At 46.6% G+C, this 26,139-nt stretch overlaps 1 protein-coding gene and 1 long non-coding RNA gene across 2 annotated transcripts; both read right to left on the bottom strand.

Moving 5' to 3' along the window:
• Nucleotides 1-7,418: 7,418 nt before the first annotated feature.
• LOC136514937 (uncharacterized) lies at nt 7,419-12,022 on the bottom strand. Its single transcript, XR_010773897.1, has 3 exons — nt 11,665-12,022; nt 8,160-8,324; nt 7,419-8,042 (listed from the first exon to the last, which is right to left on the bottom strand). It is a non-coding gene; the product is annotated as an uncharacterized lncRNA (long non-coding RNA).
• Nucleotides 12,023-18,117: 6,095 nt separating this feature from the next.
• LOC136514936 (phosphatidylinositol/phosphatidylcholine transfer protein SFH8-like) lies at nt 18,118-23,672 on the bottom strand. The gene is made up of 15 exons (XM_066508639.1): nt 23,551-23,672; nt 23,309-23,397; nt 22,338-22,629; nt 21,998-22,094; nt 21,633-21,899; nt 21,457-21,534; nt 21,041-21,142; nt 20,888-20,937; nt 20,718-20,811; nt 20,466-20,564; nt 20,268-20,381; nt 19,833-19,959; nt 19,005-19,408; nt 18,685-18,759; nt 18,118-18,508 (listed from the first exon to the last, which is right to left on the bottom strand). The coding sequence occupies exons 2-15, from the start codon at nt 23,340-23,342 to the stop codon at nt 18,488-18,490; spliced, it is 1,854 nt and encodes a 617-aa protein (XP_066364736.1). The 5' UTR covers nt 23,343-23,397; nt 23,551-23,672; the 3' UTR covers nt 18,118-18,487.
• Nucleotides 23,673-26,139: the final 2,467 nt, after the last annotated feature.

Genomic DNA, 26,139 nt, shown 5'->3' with positions numbered 1-26,139 from the left:
ATTGATCTGCGCTGAGGGAGCACAGGGGATGCAAGATGCATCAACTCGAGCCCTGCAACAGGATTGCACGCACGTCTGGCCGCACGGAAGAGATGATCGACGACGCATTCGTTCGTGAGCACCTACGCGCAGTCTGTGTCCACTGCATGCTCCACCGAGTTCCATTGTCAACACCGACAGGAGTATAGTTGGCCATTTGGCCTGGGCACTATGGGCCGGCTCAAGAACGGCACTAATTAGCACGACCCATGAACGGCCCGGCCTGACGGCCTTAGTGCTAGTGCCTGGCACGGCCCGTGTAACACCCTTGGTGTTACGCCTTAATCAAAACACTAAACCATGTCATGAGCATCATGTTTATGTATTATTGCATATGGTAAAATGAGAAATTAAATTTTATTCCACTAATTCTCAAATTGAGCTCTAATTTATTCTTTGTCCAAATATTATTCCGTAGCTCAAATCACTTTCATTCATCCTGATCCAACTCCAGCTCTTATTATTCTTCCCATCCTTAATTTCTCATGCACGCACTCGTTATTCTTCCCATCCTTAATTTCCCATGCACGCACTCGGCACTCGCAAGCCGCGAAGCACGCTTTAGTACATTCTTTGACAAAGACGCAGTGTTTTTACTTTGTCGTGTCAAGCAAGTCAAGTTAGCAGCACATGACCGACCGACAGCAGCATCGCACACGCTACACATTAATCTCACGCACAAGCCCGACCCGCTGAGTACTCCGTTTGCTCGCTGCTCAGTTGCTTTGCAAATGAAGGTCATACACATTTTCCACACGTCAGCACTGTAGCGGCGACGAAAACTGTAGCACAAAGTCAACACTGTCTTGCATGTCGTTCACGGCTTGCACAGATCACCGTGGAAATACTGTTAGCATTAACCACTGGCCCGCTCATCCTTGACCGCTCGTTTGCCTCTGCATGCCCCAACGAACGCAGCCCTTAACTAAGCTAGCTATGCGAATTGACTGTGACTGTGGAAAGCTGAAATATAATGTTAGCTTGCAATAGTTGGGCAGCAACTTCTAGCGTGACTCACGCAGGGACTGCATGCGACGGTAATTAATTACTACACCCCGGCCGGCACGCTCGCTGCAAGTCCGGTAATTTAGGGTCGTCGTCGTGGTGCTGTAGCTACTTAATTGGTGTTGGTCTTGGAAATGATTGCCAAGAAAGGCCGATGTCTAAAGATGCTGCCAAGCTGAACGAAGTCTGCTAGCGACCACGGTCCACGGTACGACAAAAACATAGTGACACGACAGACTTTAGTGTCATCTTCTCCTAACGTAATACTTCTTAAGCTACTCCTAGCAGATTAGTACCAGGTTCAACTAGCTTGCACAACCAGGCTAAGCAATACAGTATGCAACAAAATAATCTTTATAGTTTGATAAATGTATTTTAGTTGAATTGTAGTACGTAATTCTAAGCGGACCCTGCAATTTATTTACCGTTCTCACGAACAAGAATAAAAACTCACAGGAATGGCCCATTCCTTGGTCTTGACCCAAAGACTTGGACTATAAGGTACCGGCTCTACTTTGATTTGGTAGGTGACGAAACAGTGCTAACCCTTTCTACATGGAACACTGTAGCAGAAGCGAAACACTGTTCATCCGAGCACCAGCAACTGCTCTTGACCTGTGGTCTCCTGCTCCATTGATTCTGCAGTAATGCACATCAGCACTTGCACAGGACCAGCTGCGCCGTGCCGCATGCGACGAGTAAGTCAAACCCACTCTGCCAGGCACACCACCGCACACGGCATGGAGCCAGACGACAACCCTGCCAACTCGTTCCGTGCTTCCAGACTACCTAGCTCGTCGTGACCACTCACCAGTTCTATATATGGTTCTGCTTCGCTCCTCGCAGGGCAAGCAATTGCTAAGCTCTCTGGTGTCTCTTCTCTTGCATTGCCTCCGCACATCGATCACCGTAGGCGGCACTTCGTTCAATTCCAAGATAGCTAGCCAGCAAGAATTCCTTCATTCTCCTTCTCCATTATTTCTTTGACCCGCGGTCTCATCCATTATTTCTAGACCCACAGCCATGTGCAAGTCAACAAGTTCAATTGCGTGATTAGCCTCCTCTAATAATATCATTTTTCTTTATCTCTAGAGCTCATTTGAATTTATTTATTTATTGTGAAATAAATTTTGTTAGATGTCTAAATTCCTGATCTATCTGTTGGTATATTTTGTTCGTATGGTTCTGCGATGTTTTAGGGTTACTTATTAATTCTATGTTGCTTGTTATTATTATGGTTATTTAGAGAATGAATTTTTATGATGCATGGTAGCTAGTGCACCCTGTTTTATTATATATATAGTAAATTGATATTAACAATAAGGATGCCTTTAGTTGCTAAGATAATACATGAAATGTTTCATACCTGTTTAGTGGGAATAATAGGTAACTTTGCGTATTAGTCATTAGAGTTAGCTTAGTAGCTTGGTAGATGTATTATTATTTTAAGAGTCGCCGTTGTCGTATTACTAAGCGTTGCATCATCATCACTGCATGCATATAGAGAACGAGCCACTGGAGATCGTGACCTTCGGCGAGCAGGAGTACGACGAAGTCGTCGAAGAGTACGAGGAGGAGATCCTTGTGCAGGAGGACGTTCCGGAGCCACCTGTCACTGACTTTGCTGACACCGCGCCTGCCCAAGGCAAGCCCCGGTGCATAACCCTTATTTTAAATAATAACTAAATATATATCTATGATGTGCATTTACGTTACATGCATTTTATGGAAACTACATGCATAAATATATCTACCTATGAGTCCTACTAGTACAGATCGAGTAGCTGCTATGCTCAGGATATCGGTAGCGTGAGTAACCTGCCGTTACTCGCAAATAGGTGATAAATATGATCACTCATGATAAAATGGTGGAAAGGAAAATGGTGATCGGGCAGGGATATGGTTGGGTTTTGGTGGGTGTAAAGGGTTGTGTCACACGGCCAACAGGGCATAGCTCGGTTACATTTTTCCCTGTGTGTGTCGATTAAGGACCGGTCGTTGCATAAGGCATCGTGGGCAAGTCACAGATTTATTGTCCCGAGCGCATACTTAGGTATGGGCGTAGGGAAGACTTGTTGCTCTCTTGTCGTGGATCCGGCTCTTTTCGGACCGACTGATGGGAAGAGGAGGTGGTGGAGGTCCTTGCACCACACTGAGTCCAGGACTCAGGAGTGGGGGCTTGGAGTCCAAGTTTGAATGGGGACCTGGACACCCGGGACAGGAGAGTGATGGGTTAGTCCTGCTTGTGCCTGGGGTACAAGCAGAACGTGTGTTTTTAGGGCACCTAGCTGGGCACATTGATTCATGAATCGTCGGGCGATCCGGTACGGCTTGTCTCGTGTTTAGCACCGTAGTAAGAACTGAAAGTGAAAGGAGAAGAAATGGAACTGATTGCTCAACTCTTGCTTGAAAGTCGAACAGGTGCTTATATAGACTGGCTAGATGATAACTTAATACGGCTGATAATAATAATACATAACTAAGGACTCACTATTAGTATTGCTTTTTGCTAAAATAAACCAGCAAGCCATATAACTTATCATATTCCTTGGAGTCGGAAAATTATTCCCACTAGTCGGATAAGTCTTGCGAGTACATTGTGTACTCAGGGTTTATTTACCCCTGTTGCAGGTGATGCATGAGAAGTACCTTGTGTGGAGGATTCTTCTGGTGGGCTCAGACGGATCCTCGTCCCTATCGCTAGATGTTTATTTTAAAATTCCGTTGTTTATCATTCCGCACTCTGATATTTAGTATTGTAATAATGTACTTTTAAGAAACTCTGATGTATGAAATAGATAAGTATTGTAACTCGTTCTCATTATTGGATCCTTGGGAAAAATGTGGATCTTTCGGGTTCTCTCTTGGGGTGTGCCCGACGGATACCGCCTGCTATAGCTTGCTTTTGGGGTGCTTAGTGTCTGGTGGAAGACGAGCGCCTCCGTAAGTGTGCTATTTTGGGCGGTTCTGCCACAGCCCGGCCTTAGTGCCGTGCCTGGGCCGCCATTCTGGCCCGTAGTGCCGGCCCGGGCAATGCACGTTATATGGGCCGGCCCGGCAGCGGCACGGCTCGACCGCAGGTGGCCGTTGGATCCCCGGCCTTGCTCCCATCTAACCGTTGGATCTGGCCGTTGGAATCGGGGGTATAAAACCGCCCGTCCCGGTCGGCTGGCCGCATCTCCATTGCCCTAATTCATTTGCTCTCACTCTCTGTCTCTCTCGCCTCGCTCTCGGCTCTCCCTCACAGCACCGTCTCGCCCGTTCCTCTCTCGCCTCGCTCTCCTCTCTCGGTGAGTCGGCGTCGCCGCATCGGCGACTCACTCTCCTCTCTCACCTCTGACTTCCTCTCTTCTTCTCACTCTCCGGTGGCCTCTGGAGCCACCGCTGGCTGGCACTGGCACAATCCCTAACCCTAACCCTTGCTCAATCCCTAACCCTAACCCTTGATCTCGCTTTGTCCTCGCCGGATCCATCGTCGACCACACCGGATCCGTCGGTTTCCTGGCCGAGTCCGTCGGTTTCCACGCCGGATCCGTCGGTTTCCTCGCCGGATTCATCGTCGACCTCACCGGATCCATCGGTTTCCTCGTCGGATCCATCGGTTTCCTCGCCGGATCCGTCGGTTTCCTCGGCGGATCCATCCCTCGTCGTCTGTGCTCACCGGATCCGTGCCTCGTCGACCTCGCCGGCAACTCTGGTGCTCCGGCTTTGAAGGTAAGTCGCCGTCGACCTAACCCTTGCTCAATCCCTAACCTTAACCCTCAATCTCTACTAACCCTTGCTCTGTTTTGTCTGAAGCCGTTGAGGGACCGGGGCGCCGACGAGTGGCGATGGCTGGATCCCTAACTCTAACCCTTGTTCTCTGCCTGTGTTTGTGTGATTATGTGACTGAGTCTTTGATAAGTTCTCTGAACTTGTAACTTAAGATTGAGATGATGAAGTGTTTGAGGTGTTTGATATTCTGATCAGTTTGAGGTGTTTGAGATGATGAACTTGTCCCTGATATTTTGTCAGTTTGAGGTGTTTGATCACTTATAGTGCCAGTGCCGGCACGGGCACTGCTGGGCCGCCGTGCCCAGTGACACGGCACGGCACGGCTAAGACATGATAGTGTCGTGCCTAGGCTAGCACCTCGGCACGGCGGCACTAACAGGCACGGCACGGCTAGTCTACCGTGCCGCATAGTGCCATGCCTGGCCGTGCCCATGCTAGTGCCATGCCGGGCGGCCCGTTTGGCCAACTATAGACGAAAGGAACGCACGGAAGAGTAGGCACAGGAGGGTGAGATCCGGTGGCTCAACCCGCACGCCAATCAGGCCTTGTTTAGTTGCCCAAAGTTGAGAGTTTTGGAAGTTAGGAGTTTTCTGTAGCATTTCGTTTGTATTTGTGAATTATTGTCCAAACATTGACTAATTAGGCACAAAAGATTCGTCTCGCAAAGTTAAAGCAAACTGTGTAATTAGTTATTTTTTTACCTACATTTAATACTCCATACATATATCAAAGATTTGATGTGATGTGATGTGATAGGGACTTGGTGCAACTAAACAAGGCCTCAGCGGCTGATCGACGAACGCCCATGCGATCTACCCGTCACCGCGATGCCGGAGTGCGCCACGCTACATGCATGCAGGTGCATGTGGGCTTGCACATACGTGCTCACGTGCAAGCTAACAAGCCAGGAGACGGCGATGGGCCAGGAGGCAACCGCATCTCTGCACACGGCGCCAACGACGAGGAGATCGACGGCACAACGGCACGGAGGAAGGGGCGGCAAGAGGCTCCAGACGTGTGTTTCCCCGCTCATTTGTTCTTCAGACGGCTCTCTTCCTCTGACCGAACGGGAGCAGGCGCCGCCATCTCCGTTCTTCGCGCGAGCACCGCAAAACCCCACGCCTCGGCTTCGCCCTGCCGCGTGCGCCTCGCGCCATACGCACGCTGCCGCTCGGGGCCGGCACCCGTCGTCCCTACTCCCGTCCCCGCCAGGCGAGGGAGAGCACACTGATGCCGCGCGCCGCCCTAAAAAGCCAGATTGAAAAATATCATTAGCTGATTTATTATTAGAGAAAAACAGCATACCATGACTGATAAGTTCAAGGCCCGAGTGACCGGCCACACGCTCGCAACCGTTGACTCCGCGCTGCTCCGTACCGCCCCGCGTGCCTGCGCTCCATGCCGAGCACGGCTCTGCAGCAGCGCCCAGCCCCTCCTTTTTCTCCCTTCGCGCATGCAGAGCGCCGCAGCGTGCCCAGGCCGGCCAACATGATGGCCTGACCTGTGAGCTGCTTAGGTGGCATGGTCACGTCAGATGCTGGCGGGTTTTGAACCTTTAGTGTGCGACGGCAATAGATTAGGAACCTGCATAGTCACTTTTTTTTTAGCTTGAGGACCTAGATAGGAAGGACCCACCGTGTATTTTACTCGTGTAATTTTCTTGCGCATATTTTGGTGAGAGAATGAAAGGCGAGAGGATGAGACAGAAATTTTTTTTTGTTTTCTATTATTTACACCGGGTGTAAAAATAAACAGGTGCAAAGTGGAGCGCATCCTCTTGACCTCTTCAATCTAATGTATTGCAGCTTCTTCGCTTCCTTCTTTCTCTTTGCACCAGCCTAGAACGCACAATGGAGCTGCCTAAATGGGCAGTAGCCGGTGCTTGTTGCTTCCACTCTTCAATAAATTCCATTTCGGTTGTTACTGCAGGATAGAGCAGGTTTTCACTTCCCCATGTTGCCTTCTCCTTGGACATTACTCGCACGATATATCAGATCATATATTGCAACCATATATGATGTAAGGGCGTGTTTGGTTCAAACCCTGGAGCAAACTTGCCTGATAAAAACTTTGCCTGCACCTTGCCTGTGACATGTTTGGTTGGTGTCCTGAGTACGTGACTAGGCCAGGCATCCGCTCGTCACCCAGGCGGACAAAATCGGTCGCCTGGCTCTGGCTTGGAGGTTGCCTGGCGTAATTAATGCAAAAGCTGATATGCTAGCCACACAGATCATGGCACACTGCCTTCTCTTTAATTTTATTATTTTGTCCAGCCAGCATTTCTCTTTTTAACAAAAAAAAAATCAAATGGCCATATCCTTTTGATGTGAAATTATTTATATGGACATATCAATAAAAAAGTACTTATTGCACATATATGAGTTCGAACAAAATTAAACACATATAGAGAGTTATCATTAGAAATATTTAATCTTAATAATTTTACTAATAAACAAAAAACATTTATTTAGTAAACACATTGTTAATAGCGTTCCATAATAATTAAATACTACTACTACTACAACAACAACAACAACATAGCATTTCAGTCAAGCAAGTTGAGGTAAGCTCGAGTTTAAACCCACCAAAGAGCCCTAAGTCACGGTTCATGCACTTCAATAGCTGCTTTCCAAGTACTCCTATTCAAACATAGATCTCTAGGTATACCCCAAGCTTTCAAATCTCTTTTTATTGCCTCCCCCCATGTCAATTTCAGTCTTCCTCTACCTCTCCTCATATTATTAGCTTGGCTTAGGACTCCACAATGCACTGGTGCCTCTGGAGGTTTCCTTTGGACATGGACAAACCACCTCAACCGATGTTGGACATAAATAATTAAATACTACTGCCTCTTTTATAAGATATATATAAGTTAAACCACAGAAGGTCTAGCATAAAATGGAGAAATGAATGTGGGAACCTCAAAAACTATATATAAATTAAGAGAACCTCTTACGTCATCTGCGTAGAAGGTTCTCCTATTGACTGAGCAGCAACCACATCAACAGCCTCACCAGGATCTACAAGACTAGAGAGGTACTTGACTTCCAGTAACTCCTTTAATTCCTTTGCCCCAATGTTGTAACGACAGCGTTGAAATTCCTTTGAACGCTCAAGAAACTCTTCCGCTTGACGATTCAATTTTTTAGGCAGTTCAGTAATGTATTCATTATACGTGGGCTTCATACTGTGGCCACCGAGTTTGGCAAGACAGCTTTTCTGTTCTGCAATTTTGATCAAATATAGCACACCATTAGGAAGCCTACCAAACAAGCAATAGGGAGACATACTTCAAATTCAAGGTGGTTTTTTAAACTATAGTTGAGTATTGAATTTCTTACATCAGCAAGTTCTTTGAACTCGTTGAGAAAGCTAGTTTTCAGCACATCAATTCCATCTTCTCCATATTGGAACTGTACAATTGATCCATCGACATCCCGAACTGTGTGATCATAGGAGACTTTCAACGATTCCAAACATTTCATAAGACAACGCTGTCAACCAACCTGCAAAGAACTCACAAAATTTTAATATCGTAAATATAAAGAATATATATTGCAGAAACATTCAGAATTTCACATATATTGTTCTAATAAGTATCAAACGTATCAATTTTAGAATATATGACAGTCATTTTTTCTTCAGAAAGATGTAGCCAACCAATTCATATCCATACAGTTTAGGCTGTGAAGATGCATGAATATTGGATACCCATGTAATTCAAAACTTGAAATGCCTGTTTTCAAACAGTGACCTACTATGCAGCACGGAGTCACTTTTCTAAAAACTCTGATACGCCGATACTCCGCACGGAGTCACTTTTCTAAAAACTCTGATACGCCGATACTCCCTCCGTCCAAAAATAGATGACGCTTTTGACTTTTAGATATCATGTTTGATCATTTGTCTTATTCAATTCTTTGTGCAAATAATAAAACAAATAAGTCATTATTAAAGTATCTCTAATGATAAAATAAGTCATAACAAAATAAATAATATTTACAAATTTTTTTTTGGATGAGACGAACAGTCAAACAAGATGTCCAAAAGTAAAAAAACATCATGTATTTTGGGACGGAGAGAGTACGTTTTATGTTTTTTAAAAAATAATAATAAGACATGTTAAAATTAGTAGAAGCTGATCAGGAATTCAAGATGCATGGACGCTCGGTGGAGCCACACTAGCGGCCAGTACCCGGGCGCACGAGCGCTGCGGGCATCCCGGCCCACGATCGAGACTCGGCCGGTTTCGATCCATGGTTTTTCTTCGAAGAAACGTACTTAGCCCTCGGGACCGGTCGAACGGACCCGAGATCTATATGGATTGACCGCTGAGAATCTAGGGTCAGTCACCAAGCTGACCCAAGCCAGATCCCCGCAAACGGGATGCCGGGGCCCCACTTAGACTAGCCCATTAAACAGCTCACCGGATTCCATGATTTGTCCTCAGAGGAAAATCATAGCACGGCTCGACCCTCCGTTTTTATCGGAAAAAACGCTTGAAGAAAGACAATCGCAAAGACGAACCGATCCTCGACCAGGCCCCTGCTACGGGAGGGGGCTCGAGGAAAGGGAATCACCGTCCCCAGGTCACACTGTGGGCAACAAAAGAAGACCAAGGCCTTCAGAGTCCTCCCGTTCAGAAACCTCCGAAGGAGTATTCTACTCCTCCGTAGGCTCGGGGCTACTGTCGGGGACCAATACTGGGGTACCCGAAGAGGAGCTAATAACCATCAACATTGATTCGTCCGAGCAGTCAAGAGCGCGATTACAGCTCCAACCGACCCCCAGGTGCGCAAACTCCGCCTCGCCCAACCCCTGAGGGTTGGCTCCGCCTCGCCCGACACCAAGGGCTGGCTCCGCCTCGCCCGACCCCTGAGGGTTGGCTCCTCCTCGCACGACACCGAGGCCGCGGGCTCCGCCTCGCCCGACACCGAGGCCGCGGGCTCCGCCTCGCCCGACCCCTGAGGGTTGGCTCCGCCTTGCCCGACACCGAGGCCGTGGGCTCCGCCTCGCCCGACCCCTGAGGGTGGCTCCGCCTCGCCCGTCCTCTGGGGAGGAACTCCGCCTCGCCCGACCTCTGAGGGTGGCTCCGCCTCGCCCGAGCCTTGGGTTCGGGCTCCGCCTCGCCCGACCTCTAGGGAGGAACTCCGCCTCACCCGACCCCGAGACCGAGGGTCCGTCTCGCCCGACGGTGACTCATACCGCCGCCAACCACTCCAGGTCCAAGCGTATGGGCCTGGGTCAAAGCTCTGACGCCAGGGAAGAGACTGGCACGCCTCGATGTAGCCTACGACCCACGACGGGACATACCTGGGGGTTCACGTCAGGAACAGCATCGGGCGTACCGGAACTGTTCTACCTAACCCCTGTATGAACACTGACGGGAGCGTCAGTTCGCCACGACGTCCGCCAGGACGGAGTGGAGCGCCATGACCGGCAGACAACGCCTGCACATGGCGCCAATGACGGACAGGGCCGCGACGGGAAGCTGTCCCTGTTGACGTCTACAGGGTCGGCGGGACCCGCATATAGGAGAAGGACCCGGCGATCCTGAAGGACTTCTTCCTCTCGTTCTCTTCTCTTCCTCCACTGTAATCTGTGCTTTCCCTTGGCCTATAAAAGGGATAGCACGGCGTCCCACAAGGGACATCGACTCGACTCGAATCGAATCGATCGCATCGCAACACATCACACCGATTCGGACTCGAACCCCGAACCGATTAGAACACACAAGCACACAGCAGAGAAGCGACCGAGCCCTCGGCGCTCGTTCGCTCCTCTCACCAGAGACTTGGGACCGTCCCTCTCTCGACCGTTTGTAACCCCTACTACGAACTTTCAGTGCTAGTAACACAAGCAGCAGCAACGAACTGGACGTAGGGACATTTTGCCCGAACCAGTATAAACCTCGTGTCCTCTTAGCACACCATCCGAGCCAGACGCGCAATATTAGAAATTTACTTGTTGGTGGCAACTCGAAACACCGACACACAGGGTAACACAAGGTCACTACAAGTCTACACATCATATCTAGTGAAGAACATATGGGTCTATCTACATAACGGTTGACTGAAATTTGGTTTGTTTATCAGTCACTTTTTTTAATCGCCCAATCCAAATATAATGGTCCAGATCATGTGCCTTCTTTTCCTCTTCTTAACTGCTCACCATTCGACACAATACTGTAGCCTCACATGCACACACTCCCCGCCTACTGCAAGTCGCTCCACCACCTCCCGCCAGGCGCCAGGCGCCGGGCGCCAGCACCTTCCTCCTCCGTGCATGCTTCCTCTCCTCCCTAAATGCCCAGAGACATTCTTCGAGTCCGGTGGCCCAAACCTCCCCACCGTCGACCTGCCACCTTCACGCCCACCAGTGAGCCTCTACAACTTTGGCAGGCGGCGCCTCAAATCTCCCTACCCACCACTCCTGCCTGAATGTCTTCCCAAATCTCCCTCTACAGCCGCCAGAACAGGTAAACCGCCCAAACCTTAACCCCAGATTCCCAACCCAGTCTCAATTTCTAGTACAAATTTTGGTGAAGTAAGATTTCAGTCACCTGTTGTGGAGTAAAACTTCAGTACAATGCATCACGTTAAGTTTATTTGTCAACTGTCACGTTAGTATGAATTAACTACCTCGCAGCTAATAGGTGTTTGTATTGCCGAGCCCGTTCATTTGGCAAAGGTTTCTAACTACTACTGCTCACTAAATTATGGAGCTAGTGGATCATGAAAGGAGATTTCCTCAGCTGATCAGAACAATTGAGAACACCATACTAGGAGAACAGTCAGGAGGTTATCAAAAACACAAGGTTCACAGCTGGGAGAACCAGACACCAACCTGAATAGGCTGCCCGTCAGCCATTATAGACTCCGCGCGTGCGGCCTCCCTGCTCGCCGGATTCTCGTGGGCACGAGTAGGGCAAACCTCGTAGAGACGGACGCCGGAGCGAATGGCCGAGACGGCAGCGCGGCAAGCCCAGAGCAAGCACGAAGACGATTCAGGCGGCTGCCTGCGACCGGGGAGTCCGAACGCGGGGAAGGGGAGGGGGCGGTGTTGTTCGTGCCGCGGAGCGCCGAGAGAGGCGGCGGTCGGGTAGGGAAGATAGTGGGCCGAGGGTTTAGGGTTCTGCCTTTCGTACCGTCAAATGCGTGTGGCTCCGCTGGAGCCTGGAGGACGCCGCCGGATGGGACATGGGAGACAGGGAGAGGAGGATGCGACGGTGCGTGAATGGGCTCCTGGTGGCCGTGAGCCCGTGACTCCCGTGAGTCGATGGGCTGCTGCTGTTGGGCCTTGTTGGGACGAGGTGGCCAACGACTCGAGGAACACGATTTTTTTATTGTTTTTATTAATTCATTTTTACGAAAAATAAATGCAAGTGAAAATTTTACAAATCTATCTAAAATCTATACTCCCTCCCTCCCTAAATAACAGTCGTTTTTTGTTTTTGTGCCGTGAGTATGACTGCATTTGTAAAAAATACGTGCAACATTTATATCTTCAAATAAATTTATTATAAAAATAGATTCAACGATCTATCTAATGATATTAATTTTGTACCATAAAAATTATTTTTTTATATATATCTATATACCTAGTAATAAAGATGCAAAATTTCTAGCCACTAATAAATTTTGGTCCAACCTAATAATCCTAAAGTGTCTCGGTCTCGACCATCGTGGAACCTTCTATTTGTTTTTGCTTGGAATACGTTTTTGTCCGAGTATCCTTTTATGGTTCTTTTTTGTTCTTTTTTCCTTCATTAGATGGAACCCCACGTTCCGTTGTGTACGTGATTTTTTTTCTCCAACTTTTATAAACAAAAAATAATTATTATGTGGCTGCTAGGATTGAGAGGAGAGAGTCGAGGAGAGCGACGGCGGCTATCGTGCTACAGTACCCACGACGCTATAGTACCGTGGGTACTGTTCATGGCTAGGGCTGCGAGAGTGAGAGAGAGCCGGCCGCGGGGCGTTTGTTCACGGCCGGCAAGAGAGAAGGGTTTTCCTTCTTAATTCTTACTTGATTAGATTGATACATCTCCTCTCCTTATATAGAGAGGTTTACTTGACTCCTAAGCAAGCGACCCTTATCTCTAATTAACCCTAACACTAATGAGCTATACATCCAGTCCAGGCCCAATAGGCCCCTGCCATACTCTAACACTAACACTACACCCCACCTGGACATGCAGCTCGTCCTCGAGCTGCAACCTAACCAACTTATAACGATGTCTCGACACAAACCTATCACTTAAAAACAAGCCTTTTACATCTCGGCTTATTTTATTATTATCAACCGAAAATAGATGTGAACTCTTTATTTTTGCAGCCTCTTCAATTGATGGCGGACACCAGCTCGACGCATAAGCTGCACGTAGACAACCACCTAGATCCCATGGACACCATCTTGACGAAAGGGGTGCATGTATATGGCTACCTAGAAGTAGTCACAACAACGGCCAGCGAAGGTGCCCTCGCGGTGGTCGGTGGCGGAAAGTGGCGGTGCTAGGTAGTGCGCTCCCGCCGATGACACCATGCCTTCTCCCCGCCGGACGGATGCTGGTCTGCACCGCACAAAGAAGAGCGGATGGCTTTCGACGGAGAACGACGAGGGGAGCGCCTCCCCAACCGCCGCCACCGTAGAGTTTGAGTTCGCCGCCCGCGAGAAAAACAGCATGCCCGTTACCCGTGGGGGAAACTACCGACACCTGGTGTGTAAGCATCTTCTCCACCGGCTCCATCGCGATGTCCGTCGGCTGCTCGATATGCCGCGACTTCTCGCCCGCGTCTTGGATCTGCTGGACGTCGGCGCCCCTATAGAAGATGCCATCGGTGAATGGGTGCTGGCCCCAGAAGAATTGCTCACAGTGTGTAAGCCAGTTCAGCGGATCCATGGAGCCGTCGTACGTGGTGAAGTCCAGCTTGTAGCCCTTCGGCTAGAACTCAGCCGCGTCGAACGCCGCGGGGGGCGGCCACCGATGGAGCCGCGTCGGACGCCGGGGGCGGCCAGAGGCTGGAGCCGTGGAAGAGGGCCCCATCGACGCCACCGTAACCCACGATGATTGCGGGGCGCCTGTGAGATCGACGTACGCACCGGCGTGGTGGAGTAGACCGGCGGCGAGGCGCCCGTGAGCCACGCCGCTATCGGGGACGGCGAGTGAGGGAACTTGATGTCCTGGATCGGCACACTAGCGGGGAGAACCGACGGCGCTGGTGAGGTGGTGGTCGCCGTGTCGTCGTGTGGCATCCCGTAGGAGTACAGGGCGGTCGAAGACGCTGGGGGCGACGGCGGCGACAGCAGCTGCTGCTGGGACGTCGGCGGCGGGTTCGGCTGCGGCCCTAGCAGGAACCCATGAATCCTGGCCACCATCTTGCCGAGGTCAAGGACAGTCGCCGTCAACTGCTCGTTCGTCATGACACCCACGGCGGAGGACGACGCACCCGCGGTCATCTGTAGCGAGGATTGCGGCACCCTGGCCGACGTGGAGACCACGGATAGTGGTGCGGTGGTACCTGACGAAGACGTTGGTGGCAGCGGGTGGACATGATCGAACCACATGATCGAACCAGAAATCTCTGATACCAGATTGTTATGTGGCTGCTAGGATTGAGAGGAGAGAGTCGAGGGGAGCGACGGCGGCTGCCGTGATACAGTACCCGTGGCGCTACAGTACCACGGTACTGTTCACGGCTAGGGCTGCGAGGGTGAGAGAGAGCCGGCCATGGGGCGTTTGCCCACATGAAAGGTCCTTGTTTGGTTTTGGTAATTGAGTGACAACTTAGGTGGACTAATTGTGTTTATGTGAGATACACAGGTGATTAGTCCATAGGTACATGTGTGTGAGCAACATATGCCATGAAGGTGAAAATGGCTTGGAGATGTTGTAAAGCTCACACATGTGATGATGAAGGAGCTTATTGAACATGAGACATCACATTGAGTCATGTGATCAAGGTGGAGAAGATCAAGACAAGACTTGGCTTGATGGACCGGTTGCAAGCGTGAAGGGCAAGTCGAAGGCTTTGGAGTGATGGACCATGTGGCGGTGACGCTTGAGCAAGACTTGGCGCCGATGGACGATGGCAACGGTGAAGAGCAAGTAAAGTCAAGATCGATGAACCAATATGATCACGTGATGATATGAAGTGGATCATATCATTGTTGATCGTGTTGGTGCATATGTTGCATCGACGTTGAAGGAGATGGAATGGAAATGCGCAAGGCAAAGATATAACCTAGGGCATTTCATTTCATCGGTCATAGATGCGTAGAGAAGTTTATGACCAGGTTTAGGATAGATGGTCGTACTATTAAGAGGAGCAAACTTGTTTGCATATCGATCATCTAGTGCCACTCGAGTGATCTAACTTTGCATCGTCGCTAGGATCGAGTGGCGTGGCAAGTTGAGTGGCTAACATCCTTTGGAAAATGATTGTGAAAAGCTAACATACATACACATGGTGGTGTACACTTGGTGGTGTTGGCACATCTACAAAGGAGGTGGTGTTTGTAGGATAAGGCGCTTTTGGGAAAATGGAATGCCTATTTTCTATTGCGCCGGATGCAAATTCTTGTGGTTGGCACATTGGAGCAAGGGTGAAGAAGTTAGAAATGAAAACGAGTTGATCGCGAAGACGCTAGCGTCGGTCAACTGACCGGACGCTGGGTCTGAAAGCACCGGATCCTGGCAGCGTGCGTCCGGTCAAACTGACTGGTCTGCACAGTACCGAGGGTATTGCACCGGACGCTGGTCTGTGTCCGGTCAAGGTGGACCGGACACGTCCGGTCGAAGAAATACGCCTCGAGGAGCTTATTGGAAACGACCGGACGCTGAGGATTCTGCGTCCGGTAAGTTTAGCCGGAGCGTCCAGTCAACTACGTAGCCGTTGAAATCTGACGAATAGCATTTGAAGCTAGTGACACGTGGCATGAATCAGTGGACCGGACGCTGAGTCCAGCGTCCGGTCAGTTGAAGCTGCTGCGTCCGGTTAGGTCAAGTGACCGTTGGAATCGGGACACGTGGCCGTCTGCGGGCGACCAGACGTTGAGGTCTGGCGTCCGATCAACACGACCGGAGCGTCCGGTCGACCCGACAGTTGCCCAGTGAAGGAGTAACGGCTAGTTTAGCCCTTGGGGCTATAAATAGAAGTAGCCTTCGGCCATGGCTGGTGCTGAGCACCTAAGGGGACTTAGTGTCCATGCTTGTGAGTGCTTGGGAGCCCTCCATCACACATATACTTGATAGTGATTATTCGATTGTGTAAGTGAGCGATTCTAGTGTGATTGCATCGTGAGGTTGCATCGAGTGGCACTAGGTGATCGAGTTGCAAGCCGGTGGTGCTTGTTACTCTTGGAGGTTGCCACCTCCTAGACGGCTTGGTGGTGGTCTCTGTCGAAGCGCGCAAGAAGCTTGTGCGGCGCTCCGGAGAAGTGCTTGTGAGGGGCATTGTGCTCGCCCCGCGGGAGTCGCGAAGAGCAACTCTAGTAAAGCGTGTCATTGAGCTACCCTCACTCAAGGGGTAGGTTCTTGCGGCGCCCGACGTGCGGGCTTAGCGGGTAATGCTAATTAGCCGCCGAACCACCAAGTGAGCGGTCGACACAACGGAGACTAGCGTGTTGGCAAACACGTGAACCTCGGGAGAAAAATCATCGTGTCAACCTTGTTCTTCCCGTTGGTTTGCATCCCCATTACAAAAGCTTGCAATTACTTTTATACATATTAAGCTTGTGTAGTTGCTCTTGTAATTAGATAGCTTGTGTAGCTTGCTAATTACCTTCTTGCTTGTGTAGCATAGAAGTAGCTCCCTTGCGTGGCTAATTTGGTTTTAGTAACCTTGTTAGTCACATTGCTTAGTTTGTGTAGCTAAGTATTTGCGCTCTCTAATTAGGCATCGGTTGCCTTGTTATTGAGCATTGCTAGTGAGCTTTGTTAGCTTTGTGCTTTTGCTTACTAGCATGTGTAGGAGCTCTCTTGTTGCTTAAAATACTAGTGGCATAGGTTTGTGTAACCTTGCTCCTAGAATTATTTAGGAGAGCTCTAACTAGCCTAGCACCTTTGTTGCATAATTGTTATCTTTGCAAAGTGCTAGTGAACATATATAGTGGGGTATAGTCTTGGCTAGACCGATAGTTTTAATTCCGCATTTGTATCGATTAGCCGACACGATTAAGTTTTAGAAAAGACTATTCAACCCCCCCCCCTCTAGTCGCCATCTCGACCTTACATCACGGCCGACAAGAGGGAAGGGTTTTCCTTCTTAATTCTTGCTTGATTAGATTAATACATTCCTCTCCTTATATAGAGAGGTTTACTTGACTCCTAAGCAAGCGATATTTATCTCTAATTAACCCTAACACTAATGGGATATACATCCAGCCCAGGCCCATACTCTAACACTAACAATAATGAATAACAAATATAGTGTCATGGATCTTTAAAATTTTTATCCTTCTCTGTAATAAATATCCGTGACTGAAATCTTAAATAATCTATCATCCAATCTAATCTATCATTCTCTATAAAATAAAGATTTCCACACCACCAAGTTGTTGATGCAATTTTGATTAAGAACAAAACTTATCATATTTATTAAAATCTGGATCAATTGATTGTTCAGTTAATCCAGTCGAGTCTAAATTGATGTGTCTCTGCATTGTACGCATGCACCAGCGCTACCCTAACGAGTGCCACAACATGTAAAATAGAGAGATGTCTCTTTCATAATCATCAGTGTACAAACCAGTACTTCACATATGGCAACTAAATCCTTATCGACTTGAATCAAATGTTAGAATTACATATTATTTGTGGGTCCTCATCAAAGAAAGCACATAATTTGATGTTACTGTAACAATACATGCATCGTATGAAAACTAAAGCTATGATATATCTACGAGTAAATATTTTTGTGGTTTGCACAGGACAAAAAACTTTCAAAATTGTATTTTTGTATAAAGTCGTGCTTTAATTTGATTACTTATTTTCTCCCGTTGCAACGCACAGACATATTTGCTAGTTTAGTCAAATTTGTTTTTAGAAAAGAGAAAACGACAGATATTTAGGGATGGAGGTAGTCGTCTACAGCCGTTTGATACGGCTATATGATACACTTTAAAAAATATATAACCCTTAAAACTTGATCGCATGAAAATATTATGGTACATGATATAATTCTAACCGAATAACCGATGAATAGACGCATGAAAAATAGATTACGCCACATCTTTGCTGGGGAGGGCCCTTTTTTGTTGCTGCTATTTTATTTTTTACATAAACACGAGCACATGCGATTTCATTCACAACTACGTACGTATTAGCACGCAATCAGCTATGCACCAACTTGCAAGATTACAATTGAGGCTAGCACACAAGTGCTAGACCGCACAGACACCACATTGTTTTTTGACGAATCCAGACAACACATTGTTGACCTGAACAACTCGTCGTTCCAGTTCCAGTAGGCCTGGAGAACTCGGAACATGATATATGTAGGGGAGGGGGAGCGAAGGCGCACAACGCACCTATTTTGTTTTCCTACTATACTTACACTGTTACACACTCCTACAGATGGACACATTACATCCAACATATTAGCCGCAATCCAATATACACCAACGGCTCCGGACAATCGGACATGAACAGCTGCTCCACAGTCAAATCTTAGAAGCAGAACTTCTTTTTCTGCATAAGGCATACATAGAGGACAACAATCAATTACAGTAGATGGGAGTGAGTAGCTTTACCTTAACAAGGTCAATAAGTTAATGATCAGACTTACGAGAGTGGAAACGTAATAATACACGTTTTATATCTCGAAAGATGAAAAAAGAAAGAAGGGTGTGAGAACAGTAACATACACGAAATTTGATCAGCTCCTGTCTGTCAATGTACGCGAGTAGCTCATCCTGTCGCATCAAAGCATCATAAAGGGCCTGCTCATGGAAGTTGGAGTAGATAGTTAAGTTCATGACCTTATTAGTATTTCCTTTTCTCTATATGATGGAATAAACATTATCCCAGCATCTACAGCCTTATTTCATTTATCAGAAAAAAGGGCTAGAACAATATTTTTCATGTATTAATTATTGTCATTGAGAAACAGTCTAACAGACAGTTCTAGTCTGTACCAGTTGAGATCAAAGATGGAAACCAGCAGGTTTGAACAGAACAAGCTTACCTTCTTTGTGGAAATCAACTCGGCTTCCAATGCATCCACGCGGCGGACGGCTGCATTGAGCAATTCTTCCTTTTCAAATGGCATCTCGGACGGCTTTGTTTCAAGCACCTGCACCTTGTCCTCCAGCTCACCGAGCCGTCTCAGCATTGATGAAAGTACATCCTTTTCTGTATAGGATGGGGCAGGAGATGGAGGTCGAAACTCCTCCTTGTACTCCTGTTCTTGAGGGTACTCAACACGATAGTCGTCATGCTTACTAGATTGGTTAGAGATCCTTCTAGCCATCTTGCTTGGGACAGAACAAAGCATGGCAAAAAGGGTCATGATCAAGAATGTCAGCCATGTGATAATTTGAGCTCGGAGTCCTTCAAATGTGCCATGTAAATTTCTTGAGGACAATGAACCTGGTGTGAAGAATTATAAAAGGTTCAGGGTTCAGAACAAAGTAATACAGAACAATATTCTTGCATATGTATCACATGTTTCTGTAATTTTGAGAACTACATCCTAAAACTATAGGGCACTTTCCAGCTTAAGTTGTAAGCTGAGTCCCTCAAAGTTCCTTAAAGTAAAGAAAAGAAGTACTCCACCAAAAGCTCAAAACATTGGTATAAATGTAAGCACATTGGCATAGGAGTTAACTTTTTTAAGGATTGATGACGTACATCAGTAGATACTTTTGCTAGCTTAGTTATCTATAAATAGTAGAAAAATTTCGGTGGGAACACACATGGACTAACTTAAATTGAACAGGTGTAAAATGAAGAACAAAAACTATAGGCAAGAGATTCACAATAAAAAAAACAATTATATAACAACGTAGAATACCTGAAGAAGCTTGTAGACTACCTCTGGGACTACCCCATCCATCATCAACAACCTTGTCCACAACAGGAATGCTTTCTTCAATAGAAGCATGAGCAATAAATGCAGATCCATGTGCTGACAATTTTGACTGGAGGTAGCAACAGAGGTTACACATTAATACTGGTAGTCTGGTACGGTAGACAATAACAAAAATGGCAATAGCATTTTAAAATGAGTAGCCCAAAGTTATATTTCAACTTGTTAGGAAAGCGAACTGGTGAAAATCCCATATTACCAAAAGGAACAGGAAAACAAGGGGGTGTAGTACCATCTCCCGTTCAATGAATGTTTACAGAATGATTATAATTTAGTGTCCTTTCATCAATAATTCCCAGATTATGCCAGTAGTGTCAGGTTTTTATTCATACACTAAACAGTACAGGGTTAGCCACTTGCCTCCTCGTGAACAGGGGTCAAAATAGGATGTGTAATCAGGTTCCTTGATGCAGTAGGAGATGCTACGTCTTCCACTTCAGACCCAGACTCGGCAGATGCATCACTGCCTTTTCTCTGCTTCAGTAAAATTATGAAGTACTGACTGAGGATTGAGAATGATGTTTCTCGAAATTTCTACACTCAAGCATTCAGACTTACAGTTGGGTGCCCTGGCCTAGCATAACTGATTATCTTTCCATCAGTGCTGGATATGGTCACAATTTGCCTGCCGTAGTTTGCCTCACCATTGAGGACTCTCTGGACAAATTGGAGATGCGTCAAGTTAGCAACAGAAGACATTGTCCAGCTGAAAGTCTCATATGGAAACATATCCTTTTTCTTCTTTGATATTTATTCATGTTTTCTTTTTCATAATACTTGGGGACTGGGGTCAAGTGACGGGATATTTACCTTTATTATGTTGGGATCCTTCCAAGGACCTTTGTCAGATCTTTGGCAACCTTCAATACAGTTGCATTTGCCACCAAAAAATTCTGGCAATTCACTGCATGCATGCATTAAGCAGAAATTAGAATGGAAGTAAGCAACATAAATGTACGGCCAAGAAACAAAATACTAACCACTCGTCAATTATTTCGAGCAACTTATGTTGGTACTTATTCCCAAGAACCTTCAAAAGAAAATGAGAAAGGGTCACTAACTGACTATTATATGTATATCAAATTACTCAAGAAAGACGCAATCAAATCAATGCTTAACAAAGCATTACATACATGAATCTTGGAAACAGTTTTTGGATCAAGGAATGATTTTATTGTGCTCCATAGCATCTTGAAGCCTTGGCCAGCATTAATTATATACATCCGGCAGAGTGTCTGTAACAGCATCCAAAATGCATTAGGGCCCGTTCGTTTCAAGGGGAACTGTGGCCTGGAATCATTCCTACCCGGTTTGCTTGCATAATTTGTATAAGTTTTGATCACCTAGATTGATTCTAGGAGGAAAACTGAGTAACCGAACAAGGCCTTAGGGGTTGTAAAGTTGGGCCAAGATAAACATAGTGCCAAGAAGGAAGTATATTTTTTTATTTTGAATTTTAGTAAAATTATTAATGGAAATATTCTTTGATTTTGTTTTCAAAATGCTGGAACAAAACTTGTCATTCAGGATCCTTGACAGCATTACCAACCTCTGGGTAGTTATCACTGTCGATCTTCTGTAATCGTGTGATTAATTCCCTGGCAGATTTTGAGAAGTTCTTGAAACCCTTAATTTACAAAGAAGTAAAGAACAAAGTATTAACTCTTAGCAATGTGGCATTACATTGTAAAGAACAATATTTGGCTATAATATAATGCAGCATACCACGCCTTGCACGTCCAAAATAGTAGTGGACGAATCTATATGCTTTTTTGCAGCAATGGAGCAAGCTGGAAATCTCATCTGGAAACACCTCTCAAACTCCTTGACATGGTATTTCACATACCGATCTAAAGTTGTCACTTGTAATAGCTTGTTTGCATCAACTTTTCCTATTAACTCTATGTAGACAGGTCTTCCCTCTTTATCTACCCCATGATAAAATTGTGGGTAATACTTCGTAACTTCATCCAACTCAGTGTAGTCAAATTCCTGAGGTGTAGGACCAAGAAGGGTCAAAATAGAGATTAATCTGAGCAAGATTGATAACTATGACATATTATGATATGCTATTTTAACTTCAACTTTACCTCTATTTTTTTGACCCCGAATTCCTTCCTCCATTTAAGCATGTCTGACCACATATTCTTAGCTTTCTCAACTTCAAATTTCCGTGCTTTTAGGAACCTGCAATGCAAATGAGATCAAATGAGAATCCCAGCCCAGTCAACTAGGATGGCGGCCACTTTCTTCTAATCATGGCCTCTTGAGCACATGTGCAAGGTTTAGTGTGTGGCTATTAGTAAGGTATGAAAGGGGAAGAATATATGCAGCATAAAGAGAAATCAAAACCTTGCGAACAAGGAACTTCCTGTCTTTTGAAGGTTATTCAAAAGAGAAGAAAAAAACTGTGAACAAGAAGTGTTGTACCTTAACATCATGTGATAATCATCATGCTGTTGTGGCAGCAAATCCTCATCAATTAAGCATTGTCGAAATGTCTCAACATCTTGAAGCTCTTTAACGTCCCTTATGTCCTTGATGGAATCCCCCCTTTCAGTCTTCTTTTTGCTTCTCCTTCTCAGGGAATGCCTGAATTTGTTCCCCGCATTAATTGCTTTTTTCTTGAAAGATCCGATTTTAGTCTTCTTATCTCCTTCTGAGTTGTCTGCATCAGATCTGCTCTCTTTCCTTTCATCGTTATGCACAAACCCTTCAAAACCTGCACAGGCTGTCTCAATTTTCCATCTCCAAATCCAAGCAAAGAAAGCTATTTTGTTCCGTAGCAGCAGTTACTATTAGGTGGGTTAGACTATAGACAGAAAATTGTGCTTTACAGGGAGCTAGAACTGCAACCTGACTATTAGATTGATGCTAAACTAGAGAGAGGAAGAGAGAAGTTAATATAGGTATTAACAGATCTTCAGACACAAACAGTACATGGTAATAATAGTTGGGACATGGACTGGTTGAATGATTTATGAACTTATTAATTTGCACATGTTACAACATTGCTATATGTCGATTTTCTGCATTAACTGAGATTCCATTTTGTGGTTATCCTTGAAGGTGTGGCCAGCTTCAAGCATAAGCTTCAAGTCCTCTGATGAGAACAGGTAAAGCTTAGGCAGTTGGTAAACATCTACTTCTGTATTGGGATTTCTTTCAATAACAAAAGGGCGTTGGTTTTTTTCCTAGCCCCTAATAAACCTATTAAACTATAACCATGCAAGAACAATTTAATCTTACGCCCTCATAAGAGCGTTATTACCCAAACAGAAATTTACTCAACTCCATAAATTTGAAAGAAACAAGGACGAACAAGATGAACCAATAGCATGCACTAATTCGTCGGGAATCGATTGATCGTGTCCCAACGGAAACAAGCACTTCATACTCACATGGCCTAGCAAATCGATCGAGGGGGCCTGACATCCCCTCCGCCACCACCAAAATCGGTCCGCGGGACAGGCGCCAAGCTCAGAATCCCCTGCAACCGGCCATTCAGGAGAAAAGCACTGTAATTGATGAACTGTGCACCAAAACACGAAACTTCAACTATATTCCAATAAAGATGTTTCATAAATCCATGCAAACCCATGGGAGGAAACGGTTCGGGGGATTTCGTGGGGTTCTTTCTCACCTGTTTCAATTTGGATTTCGGGAGCTGATGATTGTGTCCAGGAGGAGAGGGAGAGCCAGCCTCTGCCGCTCTGCTTTTCAATGGGTGGGAGGGGCCGAGGGGGGAGACTCCGGAGGGAGATGCGAGGAGAAGGGGAGGTTCCGGTCACTTCCCAGGTGGACCCGGTTCATACGCTCGGACCAGCCGAACGGTCGAGCTGCGCAACGCGCGCGTGCCCGGCCCATGGACCCGGTGCACCCAGGTGCCTCGAGGCGTCTGGTAGGCTCGGTTACATAGGATTTGGAGTACGTATCTGTGGAAGCGTGTGTCGCGGCACGATTTCGGGGGGCCCACAGAACTGTGGCCGTGAACCGTAGACCGCGTTCAAGGAACGTGTGCCGGTGATGTGACGCGTGGAGGAGGAATTGGCCAGGTCAGACTATAGATTGGTTTCGTTTGGTTGGAGGAGTTGGACAAACTCCTCTCCTCTCGTCTCGTCACTCTGGTCTACAGCTCTGCTGGTGGTTCCGTGATTGTTTTTTTAGGATTAGGAATGGAGCTTCTTCAGAAATCAAATTGGAATTAAATAAATATGTGATGTTGAAATATTCTTTGTAAATAAAGTAGTAATATATACCACATGTACACTTCTATCCATGTAGGCAAAAAAAAAAAGTCTCTTTCTTGTGTTTTCCAGTAAACATGAATTGATTTCGATATAATTTATATATAATTCGTGCGGAATTCGTGCGTCCCAAAGTGACCCTTATTTGCGTGCGTTACTTTGCTCTGACCGGTGTGTTGTTATCACCTTGATAATCTTTTGCTGCCTCTCTTGATCAGTTGCGGCTGCTGCATGCCATGTTGTTTTTACCAAAAGGATGTGACTAAACTTAGTAGTACAATTTGGTTTACATTTCGTGGCTACAACAACAAGGATCTTTTTTGGCCATACTCTATTGTCTTGTCTTATATAACGGTAGCCTGTTTCTGAACAGACCAAGAAAATAAAATGCTAATACCAGCCGCCTTGAATAGATACGTAGTCATGTTTACCGAACGCTCATAGATGGTTTCACCGCGGTAATATCCATGTCTCAATCCGGCACCACAGATTTGAATTCATTTGGCTGATAAGTCACGGCTGAAAGTACTATTGGTTGACTTGTTGTGAGAGAAAAATACTGGGCCTGTTCGGCTGGTATTAAAGCCGGCTGAAATTGTTTTGTGGTAAGAGAAAAACACTATAGATTCTATTTGATAAGCCGGTCGATAAATTCAAACGAACAGGTCTATTGTTCATTGACTTAAAAAATACGGCTTATAAGCTAAGGGAACATACGCTAAATGAAACTACTGTTAAAATAGCAGTAATTTTCCTGCTGAGATGCACGTAGTACTAGTAGTACGCAGACAGTAACTGCCAGTAGCCCAGTACAGTAGCCTGCCAAGTGCCAATGTGCTCTCTTCAGCTAAAGAACACGCAGATAAGCTAGAGGAGCTGATTGAAGTGCTCCCTGTCCTGTGTTTTTCTGCTGGCACCAATCAGCACAGTGACCAAACAAATGGGCACATCAATGTCTGTCTGTGTGTGCATCCGCTCCATTGAACGTACGCTACGTACCTGAATATCTTTAGTTGTTACACTGATTGCAAAACACCCGTGAACCATGTTAAAGCAGTTTTCGGCTGTCATCACATCATACGGGAAAGGGGTTGTTGGCAAATCAAACAAGTTTGTAGTGTGATCTGATGAAAGCCTGAAGGACAAAAAGATTAAAGAGACAATATGCTTTGTTATATTATAAAAGATGTGGTAATAGGACAAAAAGATTAAAGAGAGCATGTTCTTTGTTATAAAGGATATATATAATAGGACCAAGCAATGAAACATATGCCTTGTGGTGTATGACCAAACTCTGAGTTTTTCACGCCTCATTTGGTTTTATTTATAGAATTTGCTCCTTTCCATTCTTTGTGGACAGAATAGTCCAAAGTATTGTGAAAGGAATAGATAAAGCACGAAAACTTTACGGCCAATTTATAACATATCTCATATCTCCTATCTCCTACAACTAAAAAGACTAAAGAGTGGACACTTTTTTGTGCAACATTCCAACGTGGGCCCATAGTTCTGCCTGCTGCGATCCCACACCCCTCTGCTCCTACGCCGTCTCTTTCGATCCCCTACACATCCTATCCCTTTTCCTCTCCCTCTGATTTTCTTTCCATAACAAACCACCCCACACCGACGCCATGATCATAGCGAGACGCCGACGCCTTCTCCCCACCCCACTAGGACGCCATGATCGCTCAAGCCTCACGGCGGGCTGTGTGAGGCCAAGGGCGGCACGACGGGAGGGGGTTGCTGCGATGGATCGGGCGGCGGCGACGATCCAGCGCCGAACGAGTGGCGGGTGAGGTGCCGGGTGGCACCTGAGGTGATCCAGCCCCGAATGGCCGCGATCCCCCATGGCGGCGGTGCCGGCAGTCGTGGCTGCGACGACGGCGGAGGACGAGGCTCGCTTGCCGCGCCTGGAGGAGCAGGCGGAGCACGGTGGCGGGGGCATGGAGTACCTCTACCTCGCCCGGGCAATCAGCTCCTAGACG

Source organism: Miscanthus floridulus, chromosome 17, assembly GCF_019320115.1.
Source record: "Miscanthus floridulus cultivar M001 chromosome 17, ASM1932011v1, whole genome shotgun sequence".
NCBI lineage: Eukaryota > Viridiplantae > Streptophyta > Magnoliopsida > Poales > Poaceae > Miscanthus > Miscanthus floridulus.
The sequence above is the reverse complement of the archived record's forward strand: the minus strand, read 5'-3'. Positions and strand labels throughout refer to the sequence as shown.